General features: G+C 44.8%; 1 protein-coding gene across 1 annotated transcript in view; it reads right to left on the bottom strand.

Moving 5' to 3' along the window:
• LOC115128420 (protein MTSS 1) overlaps positions 1–24,065 on the bottom strand; it is a 49,886-nt gene that overhangs the window by 8,699 nt on the left and 17,122 nt on the right. The window contains exons 4-13 of the mRNA XM_065017750.1: positions 10,233–10,317; positions 9,883–9,974; positions 9,173–9,247; positions 8,622–8,636; positions 4,008–4,162; positions 3,118–3,225; positions 2,835–2,932; positions 2,103–2,313; positions 914–1,042; positions 295–546 (exon numbers count right to left, since the gene is read on the bottom strand). Of these exons, the coding sequence (XP_064873822.1) occupies positions 295–546; positions 914–1,042; positions 2,103–2,313; positions 2,835–2,932; positions 3,118–3,225; positions 4,008–4,162; positions 8,622–8,636; positions 9,173–9,247; positions 9,883–9,974; positions 10,233–10,317 (1,220 nt within the window). The remainder of the gene's footprint in view (positions 1–294; positions 547–913; positions 1,043–2,102; positions 2,314–2,834; positions 2,933–3,117; positions 3,226–4,007; positions 4,163–8,621; positions 8,637–9,172; positions 9,248–9,882; positions 9,975–10,232; positions 10,318–24,065) is intronic.

Here is a 24,065-nt window from a genome sequence, read left to right as displayed (position 1 = left end):
TGTTGTGTTCATTACACAAGAAACGGAAGAAAAAGGACTGAAACTGATTGGGTTTTTATAGCATTCATGCCTTTATGAATGACATTTATACTGTATGACTTCACATATAAAGACTTGCATAATGTAACCGGAGAGTGTTTGCAATCTCCCTGTGATTGTGAGAAGTGACTGTGAGACGTGATTGTGAGACGTGATTGTATCAGTGTCTGATCATCCACAGAGGAGACTGGAAGAGAAGGAGGAGAATAAGGAAGGAGGAAGAGGAGGAGGCGGTCGATGACAGAACGGACGCACCTTCCAGGTGAGGACCTTGGAGGAGGGGATCATGCCCGATCCCAGGGCGCAATAGGGGGGGCTGTCCACCAGGAGGGCGGAACCTGGTCTCGACCATGCCCACTCGGGGGAGGTGGGAGAGTAGGAGGGCGAGGCGAGGGGGGTGGAGGGGGAGGATGGAGGGAGGTCGGGGTAGACCTCCTGCATGCCCCCGCCAGACAGATAGGGGGCTGCGGAGGGCCCCTGATGATGATGATCATACCCGTTTGACAGCTGAATGTGAGTGGAGGACAAAGTGACACAACAATGAGAAATCATAACTCAAAATGGCAGCTACTGGTGATGAAAAAGGAAGGTCAAAATGATGCACACGACTGACACCAGATGGAATCTAATAACATCAAATCCTGGTAGCAGACACCTGTGTCATGTTCAGCAGGTACATTTAGAAACAAAAGAGAAACGGAGAAGGTAGGCTACTACTTGTCCAATAAGAATGCTCCTGTATTTGAGGCCCACTGAACATGACGCTGTTGTCTATGTGACAGGAATGAGGGAGGTTTGATCAACCAGCAAAAGTGCACCTAATAACACTGCTCGTGTTTTGTACGTGTCTATGAGTGTCTAAACGTGTGTTCACCTGTTCCACCCTAGTGCTGGAGCAGGTCTCCTTAGAGGAGGCAGGTGAGGAAGAGGAGGACGAGGAGGAGCTGCCCTCACTGACAGGCTGGCAAGTCTCAGAGATGGCCGAGGATGAAGAGGTAGAGGTCTGCAGCAAAGCCGTGCAGCAGGACAGAAAGGCACACACACACAAATATACATGAAAAGATTCACACACACACACACACACACACACACACACAGAGAGATTCACATAAAGAAGCAGTTCAAAACAAAGCAGCCACAAAGAGACACGTAAGAAAGACAAGACGCACAGACAGAAGTACAGAGAAAAAGAACAGGAGAAAAACATTCTGGGTTCGCAACATCGATAAGAAGAAAAACATATGAAACATATCCTACAAAAGCTATAAGCACTACGGCGAAGCATGAAAGTCATGCAAATCAGCATGACTTGTCACACACTAAACAGCTGACAGTATGCAGACGCAGAGATTGCAATGGACCGTATTACTAATAGTAGAGTCATACAGCAGGTGCTGAGTCTAAGGTGGGTGGGGCTTATGTACACACCTCAAAAAACAGAGGAGCTGCTCAGCCACTAAAATCCTTCCACATAGCACAGCCATTTCAGTGGTAATTGAGCAGCCACAACAAAGGCACATACTTCCAGCCACCGAGACCCCACAAGCCTTATCTTGTATCTAAGCAACATTGTAGTTGTCATACAGGTATACAATACGTAATCTACATGATCTACGTGCGCAGTGACTAAATACACACTTTGTGTGTGTATGCGTGGGTGCGCAATCAATCAGACCCAGATGTGTGTTGGGTCTGTGAGCAGGGTTCCTGGCTGGTTGGGCTGCTGCTCACCCCTGTGGCCCTACTGGTCTAATGTAATGTGGGTTTGAATGTGAGGGTGACTCATCGAGATCTATCTGCACCGTTTCTCACAGTGACGCCAACCTCTGCTGTCTCTAATGAGCCCCGTTACCTAGCAACCTGGGAGGATTGTCTCTCACCAGCAACAGAGCCCAGGTGGGGAGAGTGAAGTGTCGGGTGGAATACAATGTCACCGTTACTGTGTGTGTGCATATGTTTTAGTTCATAGAGTATGTTGCTGCTTCTTAGCGGTTTAGGGTTTGAGGGGTGTTGATAAAGTAGTCGTAACACCACAAGTTCCTGTTCTCGTCTCTCCGTAGTACCTGTGGGTGGGTGTCAGGGGGCATGGGCGAGGGCGACTTGGACTGGTAGGCATCCTGGGAGATGAAGCCGGAGTCGTGGGAAGAGACACTAGAAAGGCGGGCGGGGCCTTGCTGAGGGAGGGCGGAGCTCCGGTAGCGGTAGTGGGAGGTGGGGGAGTGGCAGTGAGAGCCACTGGAGCGAGAGTCGCTGCTGTTGACGCTGTTCAGACTACTGCGAGAGACAATGAGAGAAGACAGTCTTTTGGTTACTATGGATATTGGTAACTGGTTCTCAACTGAAATGCCTGGTTAAACTAAGTAAATAGATAAATAAATATTGATTCAAAACAATATTTACATGTTAAGGTTTTTAAAAGACTGTTTGTTACTAGGTCATTGCAAACAGCTACAGTTTGAACAAGTTACAGCGCCAGCCACAAGCAGAGGTTGCTAACAAGCTCGCCTAGAACACAAATATGATGGTTTCTTTGGCCCTAACGCCTCTCACTTCACATAAATTATTGAGACAGTTAACACATTCGTTATGGAGGCGTTCTGCGGCCTCACATTTGTAAACATTCAGATGATGGCAAAAATGTCAAAGCTACAGTACCACCTCCAATCCACAAGATGGAGTAGGAGGACTGAATGCTAGGCTGATTCGTCACTCCCAGTCCATACTATGTTCTCAACCAGCGGAGAGGTTTGGGTGTAGTGGTGTAGTAGTGGTGATTTGTGGGCATGCTCACTAACCTGCACATGCTGGACTTCCTGGATGCTGTGGTGCTGGGGGAGGAAGGAGGGGTCTGGTAGGACCAGCTGCTCTCAGATCCCTTCAGGTCCAGAATAACCTTGGAGGAAGAACATCAGAACAACAAGCCCTATTTCTAGAGGGAAATAGATTTCCTTACCATTGTACCTCCAATCGTGTGAATCAGTAACACAGAGACACTAACCGTTATCCAGGACATGAGTGTAACATGCAAAAAGAGGACTATTTAAGCCCTGTCCTGAGAGTGCGGGCCAAATCACTGACCTGCTCGCTGGCGGGAGGCAGCTTGTGGGGGTCCATGGTCAGAGCCTTCAGGTCGTCAGTGAGGGTCTGCAGGTGAGTGATCTCCCCCAACATGGACATCTCCTCTTCCTGATGAACAAGAATGGCGGGTTGGTGTAAGGCAGGGATGTCCAACCCTGTTCCTGTATGTTTTCACTCCAACCCCAGTTGTAACTAACCTGGTTCAGTTTATCAACCAGCTAATTATTAGAATCAGGTGCGCTAGATTAGGGTTGGAGTGAAAACATACAGGACAGTAGCTCTCCAGGAACAGGGTTGGAGAGCCCTGGTGTAAGGGATTGTGCTAGCTTATGAATGTGGTATCCATTTCAAATGAGATCTTGTTCTCCATTAACTCAATACTTCTACTTTTAGACTGTGAATTGAAGCAGGTCATCCCTCTCTACTGGGATTTTCCAAATCTCTTTGGAGAGCAAGATACACTGGCAATAGAAACACTTAGAATAGATTACATTAATCACGTTCACAGGTGCATAGCAGAAGCAAAAACTAAAGTAAACTGACCAGCATGGGACTACCGCAGGTTGTGTCTACTTCCAGAATAAACATTTACTAACAAATGCAACATTTGAGTCACGTACACCTTCACCAAAATAAAATTGCCAAATAGTTCACTTTAAAAGGATGAGATGGTTGTTTGGACGCGCAAAGTGCACTGTATATTAACGTTCATAACAAAAAACGCTGTTGGTTGGAACTCACTTTATTGAACAACATGATTGGTTCTAATGTGTTGGAGCAATTGTGTACGCGGGGTCCGACTTCATTTCTACATGCTTTCTTCAGCCCCCCCCCCCCCCCTAACAAAATTATGTGTGTTTGACTACACAGACTGTTGGTGGGGGACTAACCACGACGGGCCTCAGCATGGAGACTAAGGTGCAGAAGCGGCTCCGCTCCTCCACCAGGGCCTTCCTGACCGCCTGCTTCTCTGTCTCCTCCAGAAGCAGGTACTTATCACTGATGTCCTGCATGGCATTGTCCAGCTGGGGCTGGATGTCCCCCCCGGCCTGCGGCACACACACACACAGACACACAACAACCATCTTTTGTTAGTTTTATCCTAACTTAGGGTTTAGGAGGGACAAGGTTTTTCTGAGTACACAGCAACATAATCGATGTTCGGTCTCAAACCAGACAAAGGGACTGTGGCCGTGTGAGGTGAAAACAGCACAAAAAGACGCCAATGTCTCTTAAAGGTATGTTTTAATTGAATTGTTGTGGTTTCCAGTCGTCATCGTCATCACCATTAGATATATGGTTATATAGATATAACCATCAATCCCGTGCACTACTTCACACTTAATCTTTTGATCACTAATGGTCTGTGTGATCATAGACAATGTATATCTATTAGTACAATCCTCACAGTGCTATCTCAAGCACCAATCAAATCATGTTGTGGAACCGGTTGGTGTTTATATCGGGGTCACACCCTCACAATATTAGACAGATTTAGGATTCGGGAACACACTGAAGAACCATCGCCTTAGGAGATGGGAGTGCATTTATGTAATCGCTCTTCACAAAATGGAGCATTGTTTTACCCTCTCAAATTCAACCACTTAATCGTATCAAATCAGTGTCTTTGGTTTTACTGACATTCAAAAATCTAGCCGTGTTTTAATATAAAAAGTGTGACTTTTTTATTTAAAGGTCCAATGCAGCCATTTTTGTCTCTAATTATTTCTGGGTAACAATTAAGTAACTTACTGTGATTGTTTTCAATTAAAATGGTCAAAAACTAACAAAAATTGCTTCTTAGCAAAGATCAATTTCTCAAGCAAGAATTTTGCTAGGACTGTCTGGGAGTGGTCTGGGTGGGGAAAACTGAAAACTAGCTGTTAGTGGCACAGAGGTTTGGAACCAGGGTGGGAAATCAACTTTTTTGTCCACCAGCTACCGTCAGTGGCAGGTCAATTTTAAAAAATCTTACCAGCCATTCAGATTTTTTACCAATTCAATTTTATTTGTTGCCATAATTACACCAAAAAAATATACATATAAACGGATGAGCATGATTTATGTTTTTCAAAAAAGCAATGTATTTATTACTAGTAAGAAGTAATGGGGTATATTTCTTAATTTAATTTGTGTGACCTGCATCTTTAAACCAATGTATGTTCAAATAAATAATTTACAATGAACTAAAATATAAACGCAACATGCAACAATTTCAAAGATTGTACAGAGTTACAGTTCATATAAGGAAATCAGTCAATGTAAATAAATTAATTAGGCCCTAATCTATGGATTTCACATGATTGGGAATACAGATCTGCATCTGTTGGTCACAGATACCTTTAAAAAAAGGTAGTTAAATGGATCAGAAAACCAGTCAGTATCTGGTGTGACCACCATTTGCCTCATGCAGCGCGACACATCTCCTTCGCATAGAGTTGATCAGGCTGTTGATTGTGGCCTATGGAAGGTTGTCCCACACCTCTTCAATGGCTGTTCGATGTTGCTGAATATTGTCGGGAACTGCAATACGCTGTTGTACAACATCAATCCAGAGCATCCCAAACATGCTCAATTTGTGACGTCTGGTGAGTATGCAGGCCATGGAAGAACCTTGACATTTTCAGTTTACAGGAATTGTGTACAGATTCTTGCGTCATGGGGCCATGCATTATCATGCTGAAACATGATCTGTTGGCGGTGGATGAATGGCACGACAAAGGGCCTCAGGATGTCGTCACGGTATCTCTGTGCAATCAAATTGCCATTGATAAAATGTGTTCATAGTCTGTATAAACCAATTTGTGTGTAACAGTTGAGAGAAATAAGCTTTTGTGCATATGGAACATTTATGGGATCTTTAATTTCAGGTCATCAAACATGGGACCAACACCTATATTTGTGTTCAGTATAGATACAATAGTAAAAACAGATAGACAGCTCTAAAACCGAACATCAAGAATCAACAGAGTGCCAACCCTGCCACAAAAGGCTGATTGATATGGCTTATTCATTATTATTATTATTATTGTTCAGGGGTCTACGGCTATGCGGACAGTTTTTTTTACAAGGACTACGTCAGTAACTAGAAATGTAAAAGAACACAAATAAATCTAGGAGAACAATTTACATATGAGAGTTTTAATTATAAGAAATTACTAAAAGTTTTTAGGACTGATCCATGCTCAATCAAGCACAATCATTAGGTGAGACAAAAAATGTCTAGGGTCAAGCCTTTACCGTGACAACTTGGGCACTTGCATGTCTGTGATGAAAAACTATCTGACTGTGACACCTTCCTAGCATCAGACAGTTGCAGCAACTGACCTAGCCTGTGAACAAAACAATGTAACTGGCCAAGAAACACGAGGGCAAAGTCACACTTTTAGTAACCATTTTTTGTCAATTCGACCAACTTCTACATTTGGCCTTTAAAAATAAATATATCCCAAATTCTTTGTGTGACCACCCGCCAACATGGCTGGTGAAATAGACATTCTTACTCGCCAATGAAAAAAATCTACCCGCATTTGGCAGGTAGCAGGTGAACTCTTTCTTATTGCTCTATTAACTAATTGACCACCTGGTGATGACACCAGGCAGGCCAAAACTCCCTCCCACAAAACAGGCTGAAATTTTAGGTTGGCCTTTTCAAACAGCTCTTACACTGAAAGGGCATTAAGAACACAATCTAAGTAGATTAAGTATCAAGACATTGTGTGCTAAAATGATAAAACTCTAGTCTGAACTTGTAGAGAAAGGTTCAATAATCTCCTCTGTAGGCTTTAATGACGTAAACATGCAATTAAAGTTTTACATTTCTTAGAAGAGCCAGTACTAGTTATGTGGTTAAGGCTTGATAGATGGAGGCCCTTCTTATTTTCCAGGGAAAGCACTGCAGAGGAATTCCTTCACAGGACACAGAATGCAACGTTTGGTTTCCCACAGTATTTACTGTGTGCTGAAGGATCACATTCGGGCATGTTGCTGCTCTCTATTTCACTCATAGAAATGCACTGGGGGAGTTTCCCTGTGCTATATAACAGGCTAGGGAGACTATTGAACCAGCGAGCTCTGACCACATCTGAGGTTCCTCAGGGGTCAGTTATCGGTCCTGTTTGTTTTGTCTTACATGTGAGATTGAAGCTGGAAATCAAACTCTTTTGACGGTCAGGATAATATGGCCTTGTTTATAATCACAATAGGCCTTTTATGCTACTAAAACAGACAAACAGACTGGTTCAAAAGGCAAATGTCTAGTTTTTCCGTTGTAATTGCAAATGATTTGTGTTTGGTGAATGTATGCAAAGGGGATATCATTCAAAATGTTGAATCATTCTCTCACATTGAATATTACAACATTCCAAACCTCTACAAACAAGAATGATATACGCCTACAAATGATGTAAACACGTATATCACAATACAAGATACAAACTAAGCTGTACTTGGTTTCATAACAGGCAGAATATGGTCAGGGTGAGACAGTGCAGGAGTCAGGTCCAAACATAACTCTAAACAACAACCGATTTTCTTGACAAGCTTCTCACAAATCTATATAATGTCATAGCTGTCAAAGAAGAGGCCCTGATTGTTGGCTGTGACTGGGTTTCAGAGGAGATCTACATGTAACTGCCAAAATAAAGCAAACACTTGCGTAAATGAGGGATACAACGTATATTGAAAGCAGGTGCTTCCACACGGGTGTGGTTGCTGAGTTGTATAAAATGTATAAAAATGCCCAGTTGCCAAAATGTTTGGCTACCATGGCTAGAAGAGATCTCAGTGACTTTTAAGGAGGGGTCTCAAAGGAGTATTGTGTGTGTGTGTGTGTGTGTGTGTGTGTGTGTGTGAACAAAAACGAACACTTACAGGAGATTCTGGAGCAGCGCCTGAGACAGTTTTTCCACCACCATCTACAAAAAAACTAATGATGAAATTTATTGTGTAAGAATGGTGTCGCATCCTCCAATAGAGTTCCAGACATTTGTAGAATCTATGCCAAGGTGCATTGAAGCTGTTCGGGCAGCTTGTGGTGGCCCAATGCCCTATTAAGACACTTTATGTTGGGGTTTCCTTTATTTTGGCATTTACCTGTTGGAGCCAGACAAATAATGAACTCCACAATTATTTACTGACTTTGCCGCAGTCCCGATCTCCCCTGATGATACAAAATTAAGCCACAGCCAAAAGCCCAAGGGAGTCAGTGAGGTATATTTGGAAGCAGACCAAACTCATGACACAGTGAGGGTAGTGGGCGGGGGAGGGGACCTCAGGGGAGACCGGAAGAGTAAGAGAAGCAGGGAGATGAACTATTTTGGGCATTCAGGAGATTTTTAACCCTTGAGTGAGGAATGTGACCGCACAATATGAAACAGACCAGTAGACAATGTGACAGGGTACGTGGGGTGGGGGGACAGGGACGAGACCACACACAGGTGGGAAAGGTCAACGGAGATCAACAGAGAACCGTGACACAAAGGGAGCTAGAGGGGGCAGCGACTTACCGAACACGTCAGCTGGAAAGAACAGGGGCGTGATCGGATGCAACATGGCAGTTGTTGGAGCAGAGAGGAGAAATCTCAGTCAGTTTAGACCCAGGAGAAGGGGACCGGTTCTTCAATGGCTACAGGTTGCAGAATTGTCACAGATCCTTATAATCTTGCCCAGTACATTAGACTTTGGCCCAAAATCGTAAAGATATAAGGTCTGTAATAAAATCCAAAGGATTTGCCAAGATGCAGCAAGGATTAGTGACTTGAGTACTATTCTATCCTATCCTGTTATTTGCACAATATAGTCCCTCCTAAATCCAGACACATAACTTCCCAAAATGATGTGGCTCAGCTGCCTCTCATCCCATTACTATTCTGACCCTTTGGCAAGTCACCTGGGACAGTATGAGATGTGTCTTGGTAGAATTCAGTATCAACACTTTAGTTTCCTTCCGCCACCCCCCAAAATCGGATTTAGCTTCAAAAGTCAAAGTCGTAAGTTCTAGTTCCAGTTGTAAGCAGTCCAAACCCGACACCAGGCATCCTCAGAGTCACCCTACCTTTCTTAGCCTTCTTCTGCAGCTTGAGAGTGTCGGAGGATTTCTTTTTGATCTCCTGACGGGCTTTCTTGTACTCTGCGGAAGGAAGGGAAACACAGTGGACACAACGTGTCGCACGTTGCCATTGTCAGTGCTTTGAAGTGCGGCAGCACACCCAAAAACGTGGGCGACTCTTAAAAAGGAATAATATCTGATTGATCTTTGTTCTGAGCGACGCGCTTTCCATCCTACTGTAACTTCGTTATGATAAGCAGTGGCTGGAATCAAACCCTGCAACGAGGGAGCACCCTGTTTCTCTAAGGGGGGAGAACTGAACTCCTAGGTTGGGGATTATTGAGCGGAGATGGGGATTGGGTTCGAGGTGGTTAGCTGAAGCACATAAAAGCACTATTTTAGTGTTAACTAAGCAAAGTAATGCCTTTAAACACAAAGAGGCTATTTCTAGTGATAAATGACTCTAGCATCTTTGTGATTTTATTGCTCGGGGAAACGGTGTGTTCTGACCTACATGGATTATAAAGGGAGATATCTAGCTAACCATTATACTGTAGCACTGCAGGCAATAATGGGGTGAAGGAGTATAGACTGTAAATGGAGAGGTTTGAGAAAGTGTGTGTTGTAGTGGTGGGAGGTAGTACACTGTGTGTGTGTGTGTGTGTGTGTGTGTGTGTGTGTGTGTGTGTGTGTGTGTGTGTGTGTGTGGCCCCTACCTTTGGCGTGGTCCTTGTCCAGCGTGTTGCCAACTCTCTTCCACTCCTCCATCTGGTCTTGCAGAGGGTTAATCAGGCAGTCGATGAAAACCCTTGGGTGGGGATTTACAACTCAAGTCAAACAGAGCAGAGAATAACGATCTGTAGCAGCGAAAAATTGCTACAAGGCTACTTTGGGGGGGCATTCCTCTAGGTGTGTGGTGTGTAGACACTGTATGCAATTTCATCTCCATCATCTCTGCCTATTTCACCCTCTCCACAATACGAGCTAAATGGGGCCCGTTCAGACAGAAGGATGGAAAAGAGAGAGAGAAAAGGGGCTGAATGAAGAGGAGGAGATGGGGGCTCACATGGAGAACTGCCTGAGCTTGGCCTCGATGCTCCGGTGCCTCATACACATCCTGGTGAGGGCTGAACCGATGTCTCTGGTGCCACCTGAAACCAGACCAACAACACAAGCTGTCAGGCAGAGTCTGTTGAAGAGGGATCTCGTCTCATAATATGTTATGACGATTTGTAATTCCCCTGTACAAATGATGGAAGGTTGTCGAAATCGTCGAACGGGTTCATGAGCTAAATCACAAACAGCCAGAGCATGCATAGAAGTGCTTTCGCGTTCAACCTGAATATCAAAATGAATTTAAAGCCCAATCACTGATATGATCATTTACAGCCGATTCCAGTTTCAACCGCTTTGTGTTACAGCGTCAACAAACTGATAAGCAGTAAGAGTGCTACTGTGAAAAATACTGTAAGTGAAACCTAAGTATCTCATAACGTACAGTAGTTGGATGCTGTATCCCTGAGCAGTGGAGGCCAACATAACGGTACGCCGTCAATGACTCATACAGTGTCCAAATATGTACACGAACAGGAGAGTTAGTTCCACAGTGGAAGGCTGAAGCAACAGAGGCAGTGATTGGTCCTTTGGACAGGGGTCAAAAGACAGTCAAGCACACATCACTTAGCTGACTTGGTGGTTTCTCAAAATGCTACTACTTGTAACACACCCGTTCCATTTGGCCTGGTCTGTCTAAGTCTAGAACTATCAGGAGGAGCTTGCTAGGGGAGAGGTAAGCACACGGTTCATTCCATCACTCACTGACACACACACACACACACGCACACGCACACACACACACACACACACACAGAGCCGTAATCACTTAAGTGTGACCGTTAGGGTTTCTAGTGAAAAGCAAACAAAGCCTCTGACCTCACCTCTCTAGAAAAACAGGAGGGAGTCGAGGAGAGTGTGAAGTGTTGAAAAATTCCTCGCCAGAAGAAAAAGTTGTGTAATCCTCCACAAAGCCCCCCCCTGGTTTCCCTGGGACAGTAAAAAAGCCACACCCCCTCCTGGCCCCCCGTGCTGACTGACTAGCACTCAACAGTAGCAGACTAGCAGTAGCTAATAGCTATGCAGGCACCAGGGGACAGATGGCCACTCTCTCCCCCAGACAGAGACTCCCTCCTGGGCTATTGTTCCTCGGACTTCAAGCCTCATCAGTAAAGACCCAGGCTGCTCTATGGAGGAGGAAGTTCTTCAAAAACATCCCATTATAACAAGTGGGTGTGTGATTCAATGGTGCAGTGGACAATGGAATGGCCAGATCCACTGTAACTAATCTATCTGGGTTTCATATTGCACTTCTGCACTTGCAACCACGGCTGATGACCATCATTTCAAACCGTGGGGATTACAGAAACCAGCTTGTGCATTTAGTCATTACTGTAAAAACAAATGAGTTTTTCTACAGTATTTTACCCAATTCAGTACAAGCTCGGATGATGTTTCTCAAACCAGATCCATTTCGTGCTCAAAATCCATGTCATCGCACTTGTCACTGATCTCCTAGGAAGTACCGTGATGCATTTCAACATCCATAGCTAGGGTTAAGTCGATGAATTATTAAAAAGACCATTCTTGTCAATTCATCCAACCATGAACTGGAAGCTCATCAGCCACGGTTCACATTCTCCCTTCTCAAGTTCCCAGCTCCCAGCTTTTCATATCATCCTCATCCATCATTCACTAGGTTTCTGTGTATTGGCTGTCTGACTGTCATCACTCTGTTTGCATGACCCCTCTGTCATCCATCTACTATTGCATTAACAGATATATAATCATGTGCTGTGGTATGATATTTCCATACGTTATTGCACGGTATTTCTAACCGTTATTTCCATCTGCAGAGATTGGCCATGTAAAGCTATTGAAAATGAACCCGGGAGTTACATTATTTTAAAAGGCGGTTGGGGGTATTGTGTGACAGTATTATGTGCAGCTGTAGGATCTTAATCTGATCAGCCTGTTGCAGGAGAACTCTTAAAAAGGCTTCTGAAGTTTGTCATTTCAAATTGGAAATGTCAAAACTTGATTTTCCCTTACCAAGAAAATGTACCGACCCCTACAATAAATGTCCACTGATTTTACAATCCACGTCATAATTCACTTCTCCTGTTTGCTGCAGGATTATTTTCCTGCTGTAGAAAACGGGTTCAAATTAAGATCCTACATCTGTATAAAGTGCTCCTTTAGCTCAACATTTGTTAGGGGGGATTTCTGCTCACCCCTCTCCTATTATGTGTCGTCCATGTCTGTGTGTAACACGGGGCTCTTTATTCTCAAGTACCCACTGGACAGTCAGATCTATAACTGTAAGGTTTTTCTCGTATAGGCACTTTACGCTGGCAAACTCAGAAGTTAGCTGCCGATGGATTAATACAGTTATATCCTAGCCTGGCAACTTGCTCCACTGCCATTCAAATCTCTACATTGTTGTAGAAGCAGTGAAAAGCTGTTTGCCTTGTCAATGTGACAGGTCTCCTGCAAGTGACAACAACGAGAAGGGGGGGGCCCCATGATGCTCGAGGGTTGCCATGGAGACAGCAGCAGTCAACATAAATCTCAATCTTTCTCTCTCTCACTCGCTCTCCCTCCTCATCCCTCTCGACATACAGAACAAATGCATCTGACTCCCTCTGCTGAATGGCATCCGTCTGTAATAAATCTCCAGCTCCTCCCCAATATATTATGCCACAGTCGTTACAATTCAACTCTTTCTCTACACCGTCCTTCGCTCACTATCTTACATAAGGAGTCGTGTTTATATGCTACAATACTTTGGTGGTGGTGTGTTTACATCTAATTGAAGTCCAGAAGAGGTTTGGAAAATTCCGGACATACTTCCTGCTCTACACACACACACACACACACACACACACACACACACAGGCACGCGCACACACGCATACCAATCTCCTCACACCCCGACCACACGCGCACATACACACTGTCTCCTACTCCTAGTATGTGAAGTCCCGCCCCTACAATGCCAGTCTCAAAAAAAAAATCTCCTGACCCCCAAATCTATAAATAACCCGATTGGTTGGCGCGGGGGCTCTGGTTGCCAGGATCCCTCCTGAATAGCTGATGTATGGAATAGCACTCCTTATTAATAGCTGTGACATGGGGGCCCTGTGGCATGGTGAGCACTGCATTGCACCAACACCTCCCTTCTTTCTCACCCTCTCCTCACGCCCTCGCTCACCCTCCCCTTCCCTCTCCCCTTCACTCGCCTTCTGTGAGTTACCTCTTCTCTCCTCTTCTCTCCACCTCTTTGATGCAAGAGGAAGACTGCCTCTGATATCTCCATCTGTCAGTCTGGTCTTTGTAGAATGACCTAGCATTTCAATAGAAACATGTAGACATAGCCTGTTCCTACTGAAGACAAAGGGTAACTGTTTATGCTGATGTATCATTTGTAGATGACAAATGATTCACCGACTGCGAATAAACTTAATAGGCAGACACTAACAACAAGCTTAAAATGCAAAGCTTTTTTATGAGCTTTGTCGTAAAATAAGGAAGGGTCTGATCTAGTTGCGGAACAGTCGGCCCAGATTCGTTTGAAAGGAACCTACATAAAGTAATATATTACAAACCAGAAAGAGACCTGCATAAAGTAATATATTACAAACCAGAAAGAGACATACATAAAGTAATATATTACAAACCAGAAAGAGACCTACATAGCTACAGTATAGGCTCTCAGAGGGCTAGAAATATACAGAGCAATGGAAGCTGGTAGAGTTTGTGTGAAATGGCACCCTATAATTCCCTATATAGTGCACTACTTTTGACCAGAGCCCTGTGGAAAGTAGTGCACTATAGAGGGAATAGGGTGCCATTTTGCAGTTTAGTGTTGCCAAGTTGTACTGACTTTGCAGGCTGGCCAACGCCCTCTGGCCAACCAGGCTACAGCTGTCACACACGTATTGACCATAGCAGAGTTGATGGCATTTTAATGACAATCAGCCTGGTCGATTCACCTCTTTGTCCAGACCAGCGCTAACAGTCCAGTGTGTTTACCAACGTGTGTCGCCATAATTCTGTCTGGTCTAGACAAGTCAGCAAAATGTAGCTAGACATGTATGTTGTTTGCCCAGTGACCAAATATGTTTAGCGTGATATCTAGCCATCTGTAAAGCAACAGACAGTTCCTTCTTATCTTTTTGACAACAGAATGTAGAAAATGGCCATTTTCACATGTCGACACTGGTGTGGGGCTGGAGATAATGAATACGATGTTGAAAACGGTGAAGTGCACTTATAATTAGGCTAATCTCCATACTACTTACAAGGTCCGTGGGACAATCAGAGGGAGTGATGCTTCAAGGCACATCCTTCTTCTAGTTATTACCAATGTTGTTCTACAGTATCTGCGGTGTATTTCTTTAGGTCACTCTGAAAGCCCATTCAGCCACTTGTCTCTGTATGTCAGTGCATCAGCCTTCCCCTGAGTAGGTAGAAGAGATGGAGCTGTCCTTTCCATCTCCCACTGCTCACACGATGTGACAGGGCATGAGGAATGTGTGGCGTCTCTCTGGGATGCTGTGTGGTGTGGAGAGAGAGTGTGTGTGTGTGTGTGTGTGGGGGGGGGGGGGGCATGGGTAAGGGCAGGGCACCACAAACAAGCGCAGAATGCAGGGATGAAGACTCACCATACTGCTACTGGCAGTCAGAGGCCCACTCAGGGAGGAAGATGCAGAGTCAAGAGCATATTGTAGATGAGAAACAGCCGTGTAGACTTTGTTTTGTCTGTGGTTTGTTTTGAATGGATTGTTGTGGCTGTCAGTGGGTGTAAAAGTGGGAAGGCTCTTATCGGAAGGAAACTGAAGCTGAAGACTAAATCCATCTCCTTGTTGAGCACCACATTTCAGCTACCATCAACCAAGCTTTACTTATGATAGTGAAACATAACACTGCCTATATATCTGCTTAGATACAGCAGTGTCCTACAATCACCCTTTACTGAGACGGGAGTCTGGGAAGGCAGGCAGAACTGTCCCTGTCCCTCTGTGTTAGCCTGTGTTAGCGTGTGACGCTACGCTAGTGCTAGCACCATCCCAGCCATGCCGCCACAGGGGCCTGTTGTGGAGGGAGAGAACCGGGACGGGGAATTAGAGCAGATGAGGACGAGGACATGGCCGAGGCTAAGAGATGGGGCCAGACAGAGCCAAAGACCCAATGCATACAGTGGAAATGATGAGGATGGTTCAGCGTGGCAACGGTTGGATTCAGTGCACCACCACGAAGCTAACTCTTTTAGATTGTGTGTGTCTGGGCTTTGACTTTTTTTTTTTCAATTCAATTTGGCTACAATTGTCAGTCCTATTGTAGCCAGGGTAATGGATAGAGCACTGTGGTACTAAGCCCTTCCTCCTCAGAATCGGACATTTAATTAACTTTATTAACTGGGGCATGACAAAGTAAGGAATATGAGCAGGTGCCTTCCTTGAAATAGAGAAAAGTCCCACAAGGTTTGAGGACAAAAAAAAAGAGGACAAAAAACAGGCTCTAAGTTCTATTTTTCCAAAAGAAGTTCACATTAGAGGAAAAAGATGGGGTTCAATTTAGCAAATTCTACTGCAAAATTGCCAATGACACCACTACGCTGTCGTGACAACCTGTGAAGTCAACAAAAACACCCCATTGTGATCATGTCACAATTACTGCTGAGGAAGCTCTGATTGGCTGAGGGACGACGGACAGGCCCAGTCATGAGACAGGAGTATCTAAAAGCTGTCAATATCAAATCCCTTCGACAGTTTTGCAGGGTGTTACATCAGTTCTTTACAGCCCTCAAGGTCAACTTAACTCCTTTTTCAAATTCCTTACCCAGGGTGTTCCTCCTCAAAACAGTGAGGGCGGAAACTAATGAACTACACATTCCAAATAGCTTCAAGGGTGGGGGCACAGTCTTCACATTCCTCCAAGATTCCTTAAATAAGACCCAGAGAACCCCCTAACCTCCTTCCCTCCCACTCATCCTATCACCCCATTAGCCCAGCTTATAGCCCCGTAGAGCCTTGTCAATCTTCATGCCATAGACATATGGTGTTTGTATGATGGGGCAGACTCTACAAGACAGACTGGGTTCAAATAATACAACTAATCCATCAAATACTTAAGCTGAGCTTGATTGAGCTCACCTGGCGCAAGGGAACCAACGGTACTTAGTCCCAAAAGTTCAAAATTGCAAACCCTGCCCGCAGGCTCAATCCAACGCCCCAATAAAACAAATGGTAGGCTATTTGAACCAGGTTTTGGCATCTATGAAACTGTGCAGAGTATCAGATTGAAGAAGGCTCTCCCTTCTATATTAGGTACGTTGGCGGTCCTATAGCTGCCTGGGGCTGGGGGGGGGGGGGGGGCATGGATACTGGATTACTACTGACAGCTGAGAGTAGGGGTGGTAGACAGGGCGGCTATAGGAATGCAGGCAGACAGACAGGGTTTGAGAGACATCCCAGCCCCTTGGTATTTCCTCATAAGGGCTTTTGAGGATGGCTCACGACTATGAGACGTCTGGGAGACAGTACAGGCCTCGCAAACTGTGAGCGTAAGACAAAAACTGTGAGGGCACGGCTTGTGAGAACCAAAGCAGGCCGTTTGGGAGACCGTGGGACTAATATGATATTTCATCTGTATGTTAAGTGCAGCAGTTAGGGTGTGGTTTAAAATAACGTTCAGGTTGACAGGATTGTGTTGACCTTTTCCGAATTGCAGTATATAACAATGCGGGTCAACCAATGAAGACAGCATCATTTATTGATCCAGTTCATCCCTCCCATCATGTTATTTCACTCGTATCCACGGTCGTATTCATTACGCACCAAATAGAAGAAAACGGACCGAAACAGGGAGCAATTACGTTTTGCTAAGGCATGCCCTGCTGAATATGACCCAGTTCTCGTGACTAGTCTCTAAGCAAAATAATTTCCCTCAATAGGGCAGTAATCTGTAACTAAAGCCCCAGTGAGGACAGGAAAACACTTTTCCACTGGCAGCCTCAGTCACTACTACCCATTGGCATTACATTCATGGCTCTGTTTCCTGTATGTGTATTGCAGCTGAATGCTAAACGAATAAGCCCCAGAGTATCCAACACACACACACACACACACACACACTTCTATCTCTTCATTAGTTTCCCACTCCATTTGTCGTCTTCCAAGACCCTGCCACAGAGGCCTAGTTCTCTTCTTTTCATCCCTTTGACACACATATCTGGATCTGTGATTATTCACCGGACTTAATGCGCGACAACGTGACACCGTTTAGTCCTAGTTGCGAGCCGACCCGTGCCGCGGCTGAAAGGCCTCCGAGGCTAAAATAAGTTTCCCCCTAATCCCCGTCTTTGCTCAAGTGTTTCACGGCCTTCCCATATTACCAGGCCATCTCTGAACCAGAAGGGACACCGTTATGATGATAAGCCTACTCTCAGCTATAGCCAGATAAAAGTCAATGGGCTGTGAATGAGAAAACGGAGACGTGATGAAATAAGGGAGAAAATAAAGGAGACGGAGGCTGCAGTCTGGAAGATTGTGGAGTAATGGAGGTTGGAAGGGAGAGCATTTAAACGTAAATTGTTCTTTTTACTACCGAGACAACTCCACTGTACTGTATCGAGCCTTCGTCATCAGCTGTGATTAGCATAGTTATTTGGTGAGGCGCACGAGGGGCTGGTGCGTGGCGGGCTTATTTTGGGGTGTTAATTGGCGTGTTTGTTCACTTTGAAACGTGAGTGAGGCGGTGGCGGTACCAGTGGGTCCGCTTCCCGAACGCCGCTCGCCTTTAATTAGCTTTCATTTATTGAAAAAACCTCGAGGTGATTCTCAGAGAGGTAGAAATGGAAAGGGCCGCCGACACTATGAAGACACCAGCCAAATCGCTTCACGCCGAAAATCCCCCAATAGAAACAGCTCTATTAGAGGATCCATTGAAAAATGTGCCACTGTCTTCGTTCTCCTCCATCCTCTAGTGCAGCCAGATATCTCCCTGTCTGTTTCATTAATTCTGTTGGGGCTTTGAAATTGGACAGAGAACCAGAATGGGGGGGGTGTAGGACATTCTCCCTCCCTCCCCGCATGTGTGTTTCCAAGCATGTGCATGAGTGTGTCTATGCCCACATGTGTGTCTGATATGGAAATATCAGGCTGGCGCATCAGGGGTGATCGTGCCCTCGGGGTAGCATGGATTTAACAAGACCCAATTTCCGGAGTGGAACACACTTCTGACCGGTTGGCTTCTGGATGGCTGGCTAGCCACGAAAGCAAAACGCCTACTAAGCAAACCAGCCCAAAATTCATCATATCAGACCAGACAGAGAGAAAGAAAGGGGGGTAACTGCTTTTATGTCTATTAAGAGAATTGGGCCACAGCCAAAGTGTGTGTGGTCTGTGGGGTTGAAGCCTGTTGAGGCCAAGCTCGGTAAGGCTTTCATAAACATTAGCAGATAAAACTTGGAAGTTAGGAACATTGGGAGCATGACAGGGAGGCAAAGAGCAACATGTACACCCTGATAGGCACGGCTACTCCCAGGATCAAAGGAACTCAGTAACTCTTCTACTCTGTAGCCAATTCACCCTACTGCAGCATTCCTAAAGCAATATACAGTGCGTTCGGAAAGTATTCAGACCCCTTGACTTTTTCCACATTTTGTTATGTCTTTACAGCCTTATTCTAAAATGGATGAACAAAAAAAGTCCTAACCAATATACACGCATACCCCATAATGACAACGCAAAAATAAGTGTTTAGACATTTTTTGAAGAAAAAAAAACGCTTCGCTATGAGACCCATTGCTATGAGACCCATTGCTATGAGACTTGAAATTGAGGTCAGGTGCATCCTGTTTCCATTGATCATCCTTGAGATGTTTATACAACTTGACTGGAGTCCACCTGTGGTAAAATCAATTGATTGGACATGATTTGGAAAGGCACATCTACCTATGTAAGGTCACACAATTGACAGTGCATGTCAGATTAAAAACCAAGCCATGAGGTCGAAGGAATTGTCCGTAGAGCTCCGAGACAGAACACATTTCTGCAGCATTGAAAGTCCCCAAGAACACAGTGGCCTACATCATTCGTAAATGTAAGAAAATTGGAACCACCAAGACTCTTCCTAGAGCTGACCACCCAGCCAAACTGAGCAATCTGGGGAGAAGGGCCTTGGTCAGGGAGGTGACCAAGAACCCGATGGTCACTCTGAAAGGGCTCTAGAGTTCCTCTGTGGAGATGGGAGAACCTTCCAGAAGGACAACCATCTCTGCAGCCCTCCACCAAATTAGGCCTTTATGGTAGAGTGGCCAGATGGAAGCTACTCCTCAGTAAAAGACACATGACAGCCCGCTTGGAGTTTGCCAAGAGGCACCTAAAGACTCGCATACCATGAGAAACAAGATTCTCTAGTCTGAAGAAACCAAGATTGAACTCTTTGGCTTGAATGCCAAGCGTTAGATCTGGAGGAAACCTGGCACCATCCCTACGGCGAAGCATGGTGGTGGCAGCATTATACTGTGGAGATGTTTTTCAGCTGGTCGGACTGGGAGACTAGTTAGGATGGAGGCAAAGATGAACGCAGCAAAGTACAGAGAAATCCTTGATGAAAACCTGCTCCAGAGTGCTCAGGACCTCAGACTGGGGCGAAGGTTCACCTTCCAACAGGACAACGACCCTAAGCACACAGCCAAGACAATGCAGGAGTGGCATTGGGTCAAGTCTCTGAATGTCCTTGAGTGGCCCAGCCAGAGCCCGGACTTGAACCCGATCGAACATCTTTGGAGAGACCTGAAAATAGCTGTGCAGCAACGCTTCCCATCCAACCTGACAGAGCCTGAGGGGATCTGCAGAGAATGGGAGAAACTCCCCAAATACAGGTGTGCCAAGCTTGTTGAGTCATACCCAAGAAGACTCGAGGCTGTAATCGCTGTCAAAGGTTCTTCAACAAAGTACTGAGTAAAGGGTCTGAATAATTATGTAAATGTCATATAAAAAATAAAAAAATTAAAAATAAATTAGCAAACATTTCTAAAATAAGTGTTTGCTTTGTCATTATGGGGTATTGTGTGTAGATGATGGAAAACATCTATTTAATACATTTTTGAATAAGGCTGTAACCTCATTCTTTTGGTTGAAAAAGTCAAGGGGTCTGAATACTTTCCGAAGGCACTGTACTGTACCATGTTTTCCCTGCGTGTCGTCCCATCAAATAAGATATGCACACAAAGTGACTTCTGTGGGTCACTCTGGATGGAGTCTGTTAGGTGACTGCATGTGATGTCGATGTTGAGCGGCTTCACTGCAAGTAGATTGTATGTTTTTTTATATTTAAAAAAAAATCTAATAATAAAATAAAGTTCCATGTGTTGTATTGAGAATAGGTGGGAATATCACATATTAGCCAAGCTATCGTTTCTCATTGTGTATTTATTTATTATTACGCGTTTTACTTTTCTATTCATTCTTTATTTTCTATTTCTCTGCATTGTTGGGGAGGGCCCGAAAACAAGAATCCCCCTCGTTAGTCTACACCTGGTGTTCACGAAGCATGTGAAAAATAAAATTGTATTTTATTTATAGAAAAAAAAAAGTTACTCAACTGATTTTCTGAATTCCCAGTACCCAGACAGATACGTTCTGTGTTGGGACTATGCCTTTCATAGACTCCTAGTATGTCTGCACCCTAACACAAGGACATTGTGTTCCGAGGCTGTTGCTTGTATTGAAAGAACTGTTGTGTAAACAATATGATTGTACTATCACCTCCCACTATACAGTATAAAGAGGCATGTAACCATATATTATTTGAGTTGTTCCCTGTGAAATCAGAGATAGATCTCCCTTGTAGCTGCTTCTAACTAAAGATTTGTCTATTATATCATTCAATAATCTCTGCCTTAGTCTTTGGATCGAATTTTCCACAACACACACACACACATACGCAAAACTGTCTGGGAGGCCTAGGTTTACACCGTGATACATATTACCGTTGCGTAATGTTTACCACACAGAGCTGGCTTTGGGCACCGCTTCACTCTCTGTTTGGGCCTCCACTGCCAAACCTATGGCTTTGATCTGCCGATAGCATCTAGTATAGCTATCTAGTATATCTTGGATTTAGGGCAATCTGCAGTATCCATAGAATCAAAAAGTGACTATGCATAGAAAATAGAGAGTAGAAGCAGCGTAAAAGAGGGGTCCGGGTAGCCATTTGATTAGCTGTTCAGGAGTCTTATGGCTTGGGGTTAGAAGCTGTTAAGAAGCCTTTTGGACCGAGACTTGGCGATCCAGTACCGCTCGCTTGCCGTGCGGTTGCAGAGAGAACAGTCCATGACTAGGGTGGCTGGAGTCTTTGCCAATTTTTAGGACCTTCCTCTGACACTGTCTGGTATTGAGGTTCTGGATGGCAGGAAGCTTGGCCACACAAACTACCCTCTGTAGTGCCTTGCGGTCGGAGGCCGAGCAGTTGCCATACCAGGCAGTGATGCAACCAGTCAGAATGCTCTCGATGGTGCAGCTGTAGAACGTTTTGAGGAACTGAGGACCGATGCCACATCTTTTCAGTCTCCTGAGGGGAATAGTCTTTGTCGTGGCCTCTTCACGACTGTCTTAGTGTGTTTGGACCATGATAGTTTGTTGGTGATGTCCACACCAAGGAACTTGAAGCACTCAACCTGCTCCACTGCAGCCCCGTCGATGAGAAAGGGGGCGTGGTCGGTCCTCCTTTTCCTGTAGTCCACAATCATCTCCTTTGTCTTGATCACGTTGAGGGAAAGGTTGTTGTCCTGGCACAATACAGCTAGGTCTCTGACCTCCTCCCTATAGGCTGTCTCATCGTTGATGATGATCAGGCCTACCACTGTTGTGTCATCGGCAAATTTAATGATGGTGTTGGAGTTGTGCCTGGCCATGCAGTCATGAGTGAACAGGGAGTACAGGAGGGGACTGAGCACGCACCCCTGAGGGGCCCCCGTGTTGAGGATCAGTGTGGCGGATGTGTTGTTACCTACCCTTACCACCTGGGGGGCGTCCCGTCAGGAAGTCCAAGATCCAGTTGCAGAGGGAGGTGTTTAGTCCCAGGATCCTTAGATTAGTGATGAGCTTTGAGGGCACTATGGTGTTGAACGCTGAGCTGTAGTCAATGAATAGCATTCTCACATAGATTCTTTTTTTTGTCCAGGTGGGAAAAGGCTGTGTGGAGTGCAATAGAGATTGCATCATTTGTGGATCTGTTGGGGCGGTATGCAAATTGGACGGGGTCTAGGGTTTCTGAGATAATGGTGTTGATGTGAGTCAATACCAGCCTTTGAAAGCACTTCATGGCTACAGACGTGAGTGCTACGGGTCTGTAGTCATTTAGGCAGGTTAGTGCTTAGTGTTCGCTTTTTTGATGGTTCGTTGGAAGGAATAGCGGGATTTCTTATAAGCTTCCGGGTTAGAGTCCCACTCCTTGAAAGCAGCAGCTCTACCCTTTAGCTCAGTTCGGATGTTGCCTGTAATCTATGGCTTCTGGTTGTGGTACGTACGGTCACGGTGGGGACAATGTCATCAATGCACTTATTGATGAAGCCAGTGACTGATGTGGTGTAGTCCTCAATGCCATCTAAAGAATCCCGGAACATATTCCATTCTGTGCTAGCAAAACAGTCCTGTAGCTTAGCATCTGCTTCATCTGACAACTTTCTTATTGACCGAGTCACTGGTGCTTTCTGCTTTAGTTTTTGCTTGTAAGCTGGAATCAGGAGGATACAATTATGGTCAGATTTGCCAAATGGAGGGCGAAGGAGAGCTTTGTACATGTCACTGTGTGTGGAGTAAAGGTGGTCTAGAGTTGTTTTCCCTCTGGTTGCACATTTAACATGCTGGTAGAAATGAGGTAAAATAGATTTGAGTTTCCCTGCATTAAAGTCCCTGGCCACTAGAATCATGATCTCTCTAGCTAGCTGCCTGAAGGTTAGCAACATGTGAGTGGTGCTGTTGGTGGAAATTGTGTCGGATGAGGTATGTGCTGTTTGTGCGCCAAAATACCACAAAAGCAGTAAATGGTTGAATTATTATGTACTGTGGTGTGCAACAAAGCACTGAGAAAAGGTAGTCAGACAACCCTACCCCCCTCCCATACAGTAACTGTGTCCCTTCCTGAGGTACTCTCATTTTAAAATACTATGAAGCATTGTTCTAGGCCCATTGTGCATTTCGGCTAATGTGAGACAACAACAGTGCATTTCAAGGAAATGGTAGACCGTGAGAGTTAACACAAACACTGTACTGAGTTTACTGTCAACAGTCCCAATGGGATTTGAATCCCACATATTATAGGCCGTCAATGTAAATAAGAATTTGTTCTTAACTGACTTGTCTAGTTAAATAAAGGTTACATTTAAAAAAAATATATTTAAAAAAGAATAAAATATATATATAATTATAAATAGAACATAATGGTTTCTGAGGTAGAAGAGGGTAGCCTCTCTCTTTTACACACCACCCAAGCACAATGTTCATTGGATAGCAGTGCATCCATTTCACGTTCGATGACAACATGTTACAGCAAAAAAGGTGGTGAAACAGAGTCAATCAAGAGATCAGTGACCTACTGTCAACTTTGTTTGGACCTTTACATTCAACATCAGACCACTTGTGCTTTGCGAGTCTTTGTGAGTCAGTCTTGCAGCATGACATGACTGTGAATTATTGAATACCTGTTCAACCTTTACAAAATGCGCTGCTCCCCTGGTGACCACTAAGCTTTCCCTTAGGATCCTCTGGCAGCTCACCTCTCTGTGGGCTGTGTCACGATAGGACTCCACCTGTAGACTGCCACTTTGTGTGAC

Source organism: Oncorhynchus nerka, linkage group LG4 (assembly GCF_034236695.1).
Source record: "Oncorhynchus nerka isolate Pitt River linkage group LG4, Oner_Uvic_2.0, whole genome shotgun sequence".
Lineage (NCBI taxonomy): Eukaryota > Metazoa > Chordata > Actinopteri > Salmoniformes > Salmonidae > Oncorhynchus > Oncorhynchus nerka.
Note: the sequence above shows the minus strand (reverse complement) of the source record. Positions and strands in the feature narration are given on the sequence as shown.